Source organism: Propithecus coquereli, unplaced genomic scaffold (assembly GCF_000956105.1).
Source record: "Propithecus coquereli isolate 6110/MARCELLA unplaced genomic scaffold, Pcoq_1.0 Scaffold111, whole genome shotgun sequence".
Classification (NCBI taxonomy): domain Eukaryota; kingdom Metazoa; phylum Chordata; class Mammalia; order Primates; family Indriidae; genus Propithecus; species Propithecus coquereli.
This window is the reverse complement of record NW_012135081.1, coordinates 3,016,141-3,026,378: the sequence shown is the minus strand read 5'-3', so window position 1 is coordinate 3,026,378 and position 10,238 is coordinate 3,016,141. Positions and strand designations below refer to the sequence as shown.

The 10,238-nt window shown below is 58.8% G+C and overlaps 1 protein-coding gene across 1 annotated transcript; it reads right to left on the bottom strand.

Moving 5' to 3' along the window:
* Nucleotides 1–1,051: 1,051 nt before the first annotated feature.
* GRASP (GRP1 (general receptor for phosphoinositides 1)-associated scaffold protein) lies at nt 1,052–9,292 on the bottom strand. The gene is made up of 8 exons (XM_012651147.1): nt 8,967–9,292; nt 6,837–6,886; nt 5,171–5,225; nt 4,967–5,069; nt 3,145–3,238; nt 2,977–3,043; nt 2,708–2,774; nt 1,052–2,228 (listed from the first exon to the last, which is right to left on the bottom strand). The coding sequence occupies exons 1-8, from the start codon at nt 9,216–9,218 to the stop codon at nt 1,741–1,743; spliced, it is 1,176 nt and encodes a 391-aa protein (XP_012506601.1). The 5' UTR covers nt 9,219–9,292; the 3' UTR covers nt 1,052–1,740.
* Between the last annotated feature and the right edge of the window lie 946 nt (nt 9,293–10,238).

Below are 10,238 nucleotides of genomic sequence, written 5' to 3'. Positions count from 1 at the left end.
TAAAGCCACCCAGTGTATGCTGGTTACTGCCCGGGAAGAGCACTGGAGCAGGAGTCTCAAACCCAAGGCCACCTGTGCCACTAGCTTGCTGTATGACCGCAGACAGGTCACTTGCCTTAGGTCACCTCAAAGAAGGTGGTGAACACCTCCTGGAGATGCTTTAGCACACACTGTATAGAGGCTCTACTACGTGATAGTGGCAGGCAAGAAGCAAGCAGTGACTCAGACAGAAAAGGTCCCCGAGTCTTACAGCAAGGATCATACATCCCGATGGGTGGGGAGGGCAGGCAAAAATCAAAACCCATAAAAGTGAAGACAATTTCGGATGGTGATGTATGCTATGATGGAAATAAAACAGGGATCTGTCACAGAGGAGGGTATGACTGTCTTTTCAACTGGCTGGGAAGGCCTTTGGGGGGCAGAGCTGAGGACTGAAGGAGCCCCAGGAGGGAAGAGCACTGCAGAGACCCCGATGGAAGGGGGTCTGAAGTGCACCAGGTACGGCAGCTGCTGCAGCCAGAGCAGGGAGTCAGGGGAGGCTGGCAGGGGTCAGACACCACAGCACAGGAGTTGGATCTCATTCTAAGAGTACTGGAATCTGTTGAGTTCTAGAACAGTGGAGTGAGCAGTGATGGGGGCCTGTCACAGGCTGGGGGGATGATGGCTAAGGTGCCTTGCAGATCTGGCTTCTGCCCCTCAAGGGAGACCTCAGAATGGGAACAGAGGGGTGTCAAGCATGTTTATTTCCACAGGGATAGTTAAGGACTTTAGACAAGCCTTGGCCACCACCTGTTGTGGGTATTTGGGGAGGGAGGCTCAAGATGTATTTAAACAAGAGGCCCAAGGTCTGATGAGGGTGTGGCGCCTCTAGTTCAGGCCCATACATGTACATTAAAATCTCCCAGACTATTTCCCTGGCTTCAGGCTGCAAGAAAATAAGATGTAAAACATAGTGCGTGTGCATGTGTGTGTTTGGAGGGGGCTGCACGGCAGAGTCAGAGCTTGCCCGAGCCCAATCCTCCCCCTCAAGCAGTCACCACGCTGACACAGATGCAAAAAACCATCAATTTTATATACTTTGTGGTTCAGAAGCAACAATATGCAAAACGGTGGAACAGTCTGTGCTGCCCCCACCCCACCTGAATATGCTGGCTCCTGTCCCCAAGGTGCACAGAACCCAGGACCCCTATCCCAGGACCCCACGTAGTTACAGGCCCCTGGAAGGGGCCAAGCCCTTAGGGGTCAAGGCTAGGAGGGAGGGGACCAGCACCTTATGCCCCCTGGGGCCCACTGGTCACTGGAACTGTGTGTGTGTGGAGGGTGGGGGACGGCCCACCATGGGCCATTTCTCCCCAGGGCTAAGGGCCAGGGGAGCAGGTAAAGCTGAGGAGAGGGCTTCGTGGGACAGGGTCCCCCACTCCCCGGTGGGGGAGTGTTCCTGGACACCCCACAAGGCACTACTGACCCAGACTGTACGATAGCACGACCCATCTTTGGCCCCCAAACCTCTCCCAATCCCGATTGCCTGGTTCTCCCCCTGCCCCAGCTCTCACTGTGGTTTAGGGGAGGAGGAGAGAAGGGGTCTGGGCCCCCCACTCCCTCAGCGAGCCTGCCAGGGCTCGCAAGGACCCTCTCCCGCTGCTTTGGGCTCCTGGGGTCCTCCTGGCCCGGCACCCTCGCTTTGTACTGGCTGATACGAATGAATAAATAAATAAATACCTCCCCTGCCCGCCCTCGTCCCTACAGCTGGCTCTCCTCCTCCTCTAGGGAGCGGTTGAGTCCGGGGATGAACTTGAGCAGCCGCCGGCGGAAGCTGCGGTACTTGGTTTTGCGCAGGCCGGGGCCGCACAGGGCCTGCTCGCGGGCCTCAGTCCAGAGCGCGCCCCCGCCACCCCCGGGGCCCGCGCAGCGCACACTGGCGCTGCGGCTCAGCGCGGCCCGCGGCCCGGGGCACGATCCGGGGTCCGGGGCCTCGGCGGGGCCCCCCAGGGCGCGGGCGGGCGGAGGTGGGGGTGGCAGCGCCGGTGGCTCGGAGTCCCCGAAGAAGCACGTGTGGTAGACGGCTTCGTCGGTGTCGCTCCCAGCCCGCCGTGCGCCGCCGCGGGAGCCCCCGGGCACAGCGAGCAGAGGCCCGAAGGGCAGCGAGCCGGGGAGCAGGCCCGCACCATAGAGGCAGGAGCGCACCGACTCCAACGTGTCGTAGATGCTCGGGTCCTTCACCACGAGGCCTGCCGAGGCAGAAAAGCACAGGGAGGGCTGTTCAGGCCTGGGGCCGGATGTGTCCTCGGCAAAGGGTCAGAGGGCATGAGCTCGGGATCTTAGTTCCTTCCTATCGACCATCTGTGTGGCCCTGGCAAGTCACAAACCTGAGCCCCACTCCCCTGGTCTGTAAAACAGGAATCATAACTCAGCGCCTTAGGAGGACCACTTAAGACACCAGGGCCTTGGAAAAGATTGAAACAAGCTCCTTGAGCCTTGGTGTTCCCGTCTGTAAAATGGGGAGGATACTATCTAGTACTTACCTTCAGAGAGCTATTGTGAAAATAACGTGTGTGTAGCAGCCCAGGGCAGTATTGTACCCAAAGTAGTAGCTCAACAAAACTTTCTTCACTTTGGAGAGGGGAATAACCCACTAGTTCTGAGGCGGAAGCACAGGAGGGGGTGTCGGTAGGGGAACAAGTGGCCTTTCACCCCCCAGTCTACTCACCGTGCACCAGCCGCTGCTCCTGCACCATTAAGGACCTGTATTCTCCCCACTTCTCATATAGGGTTTGCTGCAAGAGACCCCACCCCACTGTCAGGAGCTACCAGGAAACTAGCAGGATGTGCGTACAGAGTGAGGGATCAGGGAACAGACAGAAGAAACTCAAGGTTAAAGGAGGTTCAGACATAAATGATCCCCTACAAAGGAGTAGGAGCTGAAGGGCAGGGGCTTGGGAAGAAGAGAGGAGGCTGGACATCACTGGGCTCCCCTACCTTCAGGTACTGCAGGCGCGCCTCCAGTTCCGCCTTCCGGATTGATGTCCCATACAGAGTTTCCAGTCTGAGGTTGGGGGATCAAAGGTTGAGTGAGCCCCCAGGCTGAGGAAACCAAGAGGCTGAGCCCAAGAACCCTCAGGCCCCACAGCACCTAGATAGACATACCTGAGAACATTGCCAGATGCCTTAATGATGTCAACAATCTCTCGATGTCGGATGCCTTCCACATTCAGGCCATTGACGCTGGCAATGGTGTCCCCTGCCAGGCAGAGAGGGATTCAGCATCTGCTCCACGGGGCATGATGGAAGAATTCCAGCCCTCTACCTTGGCCGGAAAGGGAAGAGTAGCAAGCCCCAGGAATACTCCTGAACTCCCTTCCCCGACTCCTCACAGTTTTGGGGAGACCTCCTCTGACATCTCTTTCACCGCATTCAAATTACACACTAAGAACCACAGCTACTCTTCCCTGCCTCTAGTGACTACCAACTTGTTCTGGCCCAGCACCCCAGCAGAGGGTCTGGGGACCTCAGAGGGGCTGGGCCCTCATACACCCACACCCTAACCACACCCTCAGGAAGCTGTCCTTAAAGGCTGAGCACTCCCGGGCCCCTATGCTGTCCCCATTGGTTATTTCTGTCCAGCCCATGCCTGCCATGAGACCCAGTAGAGACAGGAAGGGGGCAAGAGCAGCACCCAGCTGGGAATCCTGGCCCCAGGCATGAGGCCTCGGTTTCTGATACCCTGTGCCACCGTAGAGCCTCCAGGCCTCAGGCAAGGCATACCACTGTCTCGGAGGACCCTTTCCCATTGGTGAAAGGGGGTATGGATCCCTGCTGTGGCTACCTCAGGGATGATAGTGGGGAGAGTGCAAAACTACTTCGCAAAGTTGCAATATACCACTTGGCTACTGCTATGGTTTGAATGTGATTTGTCCCCACCAAAACTCAGGCCAAGGCTTCATCCCCAGCGTAACCGTGTTGAGAGATGGTAGGACCTTTGAGAGACATTTGGGTCATGAGGCATCTGCCCTCATGATTACTGCTGTTTGCTGGGGTGAGTTCTTGCTCTGGCAGAGCCATTAGTTACCTTAACAGCAGATTGTTATTAATATAAAGTGAGCTTGCCGCTTGTGTATTGTCTCTTTTGCATGTGCCTACTCTCCATTCTTGTATGTGCTTCCTCCACGAGATGCCATCCACCATGTTATAACATAGCATGAGCCCCTTGCCAGATATAGCTGTCCAATCTCGAACTGCCCAGCCTCCAGAGCCATGAACTAAATAAACTTCTTTCCTTTATCAATTACCCAGTCTCAGGTATTCTGTCATAGCAACAGAAAATGAACCAAGACAGCTACCAAAAGCTTCTGGTAAGTGGACAAGGAGGTGTAAGGGCTTAGGGGCAAAAATGGTGCTAGAATTGGGGGGAGGGCAGTGATTCATGCAGCCTCAGGCTGCCCCTTCCTGGAACCTGGAGACTCTAGATTTGCTTGATCCCGGGGGTCTCCTATTGAGGCATCATTTCCTTGTTCGAGGAAGTAACATAGGTTCCCCAGAGTTGGGCCAGGTTGGGGCTGAATAGGACCCGACCCCCAATGTCAAGCAGATCTAATGGAATGTGGGGGCTTCTTCCCCAGCTCCTGCGCTGGCTGGATTGCCAGATTGCCAGGAGGGAGCGAAACAGCAGCAGCAGCAACATCCACTGTTCACCAGGCCTTGGCGCTGTGCCCAGGGAATCCCCTCATTGTGAGGGGGGGACGGGGGGAACATATTATTACCCCCATTTTGCAGATGGGACAATGTAGGATCACATGGAAAATGGCAAATTTACTGGATCTAAAGCCTGGCTTCTATCCATTCTTCTTTCTGGCCTTCTCAAAGTAAGAGGAGGAAGGGGATTGATTTCAGGAGGGATTTCTCACCCTTCTGCTTGGGAGTAAGGTCATAGTCCCTTCCCAAAGCCCTGTGTCCTAGGCCCGGGCCCCACCTGGTGTAAGCCCTGCCAGCTGGGCAGGGCTGGACTCATGAACTCGGCAGACAAAGGTCACCATCTCCACGCGCTGCTCCTCCCGGTGGTGAAGGCCGTAAGTCTGTAACAGACAAGGGCACCCTCAGGTGGGGCAGCGTGGGTCTATCCATCCCTCACACCGGCCTTCCAACCCCTCATCCCTCAGCACGCAGCTTCTCGCACCTGGATCTCAAAGCCGAAGGTCTGATAATCCTCCTTCTCCAAAGTCAGCACTTTCCTACAGGAGACACAGGGTCAAGACTATCAGGATTGAAAGGATGATGTCGGTCTCATGTCTTGGACCTCCCCAGAGGCTGGGTCTGGTCTAGAACGTTCCAGCAGGACTCACGGTTTCCAGTGACAACTCACTGTCATCATAGATTATGTCCTTCCCATACCCAACTGAAATTGGCCTGGTGGAGCTGCACAGAATCAGTCTAGCCTCTGCTGCAGGGAGGGTGGCACTGGGAATGCCTGGTCCCCAGAGTGCCACTAGTGCACTAGTGCCAGCTAGTAAGACTAGCTGAGGCCCCAAGTTCAGCCCCAGCTGGGAGCCACCTCTGCTCTACAGCACTGGAGAGAGGACTGGCCCCTCCCCCAGAGGCCAGTCACGAGGCTCAGCCAGACCACAGCTGCTCCTCCCAGCTGCGGTGGGGCCAGCCCACCAGATGTGGGGCTGGGGGAGGGGAGGCTCCAGGCCGCCCCTTCCCGCACTGCAGGCCTGCCCACTGGACACAATGGTCTGGAGCCACTCCAGATGCTCGCCTGCTGGGGGAGCCCAGAGTTTCCTCTGCCCACCCCCACCCCCTTCCTTCCCGCCCAGCCAGAGGCAGAGTGAAAGCAGCCTCCAAAGGCCCCTTCAAGTTTCACAGCCTAAGACAGGCCCTGGAGCCTAGGCCCCTCAGCTCCCAGCCTGACCGAGATATTCCCCCAAATGCTGAGCAACACCTCCCTGCTCCAACCCGAGCTACTCTCACTTTGAATGCTTTGAACCACAGGCCTTTCCCCCTCTGCACGTTTTGGGGCAGGGAGCAGGGTGACTGGGAGTTCCATGTCTACCCCAGTGTTCTCTGGTATTCTGGAAGGGTCAGCAAAGGGCCAGATGGTAAATATTTTAGGCTTTCTTTGTGGGCCCCATACGGCCGCTGTCACATACTGCTCTTTGCTTTTATTTTTTGCAACCCTTTTAAAAATATAAAAATGATTATTAGCTCAAGGGCCAAACAGGCCAATCTGGCCAGCTGGCATAGTTTGCTGATCCATTTGAGAGGAAGTCAAGCCTAAATCAGGGGTAGATATGGGCAGAGAAGGGAAGCTGTGGGGTCCCAGGTCCTGGGGTCAGCACCTACTTCTGCCCACATCTTGAATCCCTCCTAAGAGGGCTGCCACAGGGTGGGGCCAGAGCAGGACTGAGACTCTGGAGGCAGGTAGCCAGATCCAAGCAGCTGGACATAGCGCGGAGAGGGACTAGGGCCCTGGGGTTTCCTGGGGCTGGGAGGGCTCAGGGGAGTCTAGGAGGCCTGGTTAGGACATCCCCACAAACTTCGCCTGCTTCCCCCACCTCCCAGCTCTCATGATCCAGATCTCCCCAGGGAAGGGTAACTGGCAGAGGCTGGGGGTGAGCTGAGGAGCATCTAATGACTCAAAAGTCCCCACCTCCTTATTCTGCCACCCCTTCATACAGCCCACACCCCCACCTGCCCTCCTCTCCCAGCGGGGGAGCCCTGCTTAGAGGGTGGGAGAATGACTCTCACCACAGCCAGTAGGGTTGAGATGCTGTGTGCCCACCCCCCACCCCCAGCACTGCACCCTTTTGGACCGTGGCAGGAGCTGGGTGGAGGTGACTCACCGCTGCTGCTCAGGACTCTGGTTGAGATTCTTCCAGCGAAATCCTGAGCCCTGGGTGGGAAGACAGTCAGGAAAGAGCAGGTAAGAGGGGGACTGTCCTTGAGCGGATGCTGAGAGCCCTACTCTAGGAGGTCCCTCACCTGGGCTCCAGGTCTGGACACAACACCACACTTCTGTTGCCTGTCTGTCCCTTCCCAATGCCACACCTGCTTTAGTGCTGATTGCTACTATTGGCCTCACTCCTTAGCTTTCTCCCCAGGATATACTCCCATACCTGGGACTGCAGGGTCACAATCATCCTCTTGGGTTCCAGACGCATGGAACTCTAAGCCTCCTGCTGGTTTCCACACTGGCAGGGGTAGGGGTGGGGGTCATTACTCTAGAATGGTCTCCACCCCCTAGGCCCATGCCTGTAGGGGCTCAGGCCTTCCAGACTCTGAAAGCTGAGGTGGGGGCTCTTCCCCAGTGGGATTCAAAGAAGGGCAGGCATCCAAACCCCTGGGATCACCTATCAAGGTATTCCAGGGGATATTCCATTTCCCCCTGACAGTCGGGTCTCTCCACCTAATTTCTCAGCCAGAGACAGTGTGGCTTGGGAGAGCTGGGGTCAGGGGACTGGCAATCGCGGCCAGCACGTGTAAGAGAAGGAGACAGAGGTGCCATGTCTCCTAAAGTACAGGCTGTTCAGGGACCAGCTATGGATCCCAGCTGCAGGTGACTAGCTATGACCAGCTATGCACAGCTACACCTCGGTCTCTCAATATTACCATATATTTTGTTGTTTTCTGGGACACAAAATTTCTTAGATATCAAACTTGACAGTAAGTCTCACTATACTTAAGGAGAGAGATTGGGAGTTCTTTTTTGGGGGAGAAGCGACAGAGCTGAAAGGTTCCTGTCTTTTCAGGGCCCTTGATAAACTAATGTCTTTCCCTTTCTAAATTTTTGGTCCTTGGAGGAAGCCCAGTCCCAGAGCAGCCAAACAGCCCAGGGCTTTCCAGGTCTGTGCCCTTGTTAACTCCCCCCCCAAGCTGCCTCAAGGCAAGGAAAAGAAGGGAGTCCTCTTTCTCCAGAACCAAAGATTGGCCTCAGGGGAGGGGACAGTACCCAAATGGGCCAAGGAGGAAGGACTGGGCAGCACAGAGAGACCCCTTTGTCTTTCAACCCGATTTTCATAAAATGCAAATTCTCAACAAGCTGTTCATTGTGTGGGGGGGAGCCGGGGCCAGGGTAGGAGGAGGGGTCTGAGTGGGGAAAGGCCACCAGGCCCCTCTCCTTAACCTGGGTTTCAAGTCGCTTCTGAGCGCTCAGGTCCCCTCGGGCCAGAGGAAGAGCCCGGCTGGCGGAGGGGGAGACTTGGGGTGGGAGCGGCCAGCATCCTTCCTGCCCCGGGGGCGCCCTGCGACCCCTCCCACCGCGTCCGGTTCCGGCTGAGGTCCAGGGAGCTCTGGCCCTCGCACCCCGCACGTCAGACGCGGGACAAGGCGGCCGGCCCCGAGCCCAGGAATCCGGGTGTCCCCTCGAAGGGTGTGCTCTCCTGAGTCCGCGGCACCCCACGCACCCCTCGGCGTGAGAACGCACGCGGCGCGACCGCAGGCCCCCCTCTCCCATCCAGGGCTCTGGGACCCTCAACTAGTCTGGGGCGAGCGGCGGCACCGCCTCCCTAGCCCTCCTGGCTCCAACCGGAGAGGCCCGGGCGAGGGGGTCCTGGGGACTTCGACACACCTGGACACGGGAGGCGCGGCACGGAGCAGAAAGCCAGATGGAGCGAGCAGGGGAAAGAGGGTGCTGGGGAAGAGTCCAGGAAGGAGAGAGGGAGCCAGACGGGGCGGCGGCGTGTGGGGAGCAGAGTGGAGAGCCTCCGGATTAGGGGCGGCCCGGAGGCGAGGGCCACAGCCTTCAGAGCAGCGGGGGCGCGGGCGGGGGCCTTGCACCTTTTGAGGAGGGGGCCGAGGGGAGTCTATGGGGGCCTGTGGGTGGGCTGGGGAACAAGGTGGGGGACTCAGTGGACCCCGAGGAGATAATACTGTGAGGTGAGCAGGCACTGATGGGGGATGTGGTGGGGTTCAGCAGGTCCAGAGGAAGGGACGCTGGGGGTCACGGGAGCTGAGGGTGGGGTTGGGGGACGCACCTTTCGGCGGGGCAGGGTGCCCCCGGACACGGCGAGCGCGCGATACAGCTCCGCAGGGTGATACTCCTCCAGCGCAGCATACAGCTCGTCCCCGGGGGGCCCAGGGGTGGCGGCTGCAGCAGGGGGGCCCGAGGCCGGAGTCGGGGCGGGAGCGGCGGGAGCGACTTCCGAGTCGGGAGCCCGGGTGGCGGGGTCCGGGGCTGCCGCCGCCTCTTCTTTCTGCTGCAGCTTCCTGAGTCGGCGGAGAGTCATGGCTCCGGCGCCGGGCGCCCCTCGGTGGCGGCGCTGGCTCCTCTCGGCGGGACTGGCGGAGGCTTGGGGATGCCAGCCGGGCGGGCAGCGGGTCGCCTCGCTTTATAGGCTCCAGGAACCCCGCCGGGCGCGGCCTCCGGTGGCCTCGCCCCCAGGCGAGGCAGGCCCCGCCCCTCGGGGGGCAGCTGCCCCGGAGCCCCGCCCACAGCGCTCGACGGCTGGCCAGGCAGGGGACACTCAATGGGGGAAACCTAGCCGCGGAGGGGAGGAGGGAGAAGACATCCCGGGGCGAGCCAGGGGTCTACGCGATACCTGGAGGGGGTCTGTGAAGGGGCATTGCCTGGAGGGGCTCTACGAAGGGGCGTTGCGCATCGTCTATTCATGGGGCAGAGGGACACAGTAAGGGGTCATTGTAATGAAGCTTGGGGGTTCCAGGGGAAGATTCAAGAAGATCCAAGGGGCTGCAGGAGACTTTAGGCCAGGGGAGAGAGGCAGAGGGCCTGTGGGGCGGGAGGGGTGAGGTCCCTGAAGGAGGAGGGAGGAGACGCCCCTGAACTGACTGCGCAGAAGCCCCCAGGGAGTGAGAGGGCCCAGGATTTCCCCTTTGCACAGCTGCCCCGGAAGAGCTGAAGGAAGCCGCCTCCCCTTCCCACGTCTAGGGGAAAGAGAAGAGGTGGAAACCCTAAAACCAGTAGGCTTAATTCTGGCCTGTCCCCTCCGGGGGTCTGGAATGGTCCCTGCTATACCCCTTTCCTCCACTCCTGACGCTGGGCTCAGAGCCCCCTCTCCCCGCGGGCAGCGCCTTGCCATGGAGTCGATTCCTGGGGTTGGGGATGAGCCCAAGCTGAGTGGGTGCTCAGGGTTGGGGGGGCGATCCTCAGCCATTGTCTGACCCTGTCTTAGGGACCATCCCCCCATTATGTTTGTTACCATGACTGCCAGCCTGTGGGAGAGGCAGGCGGGGATGGCCCAGCTGAGTCTCTGTCGTCAGCGGTGCCCGAATAAGAAGTGAGAGGAGGA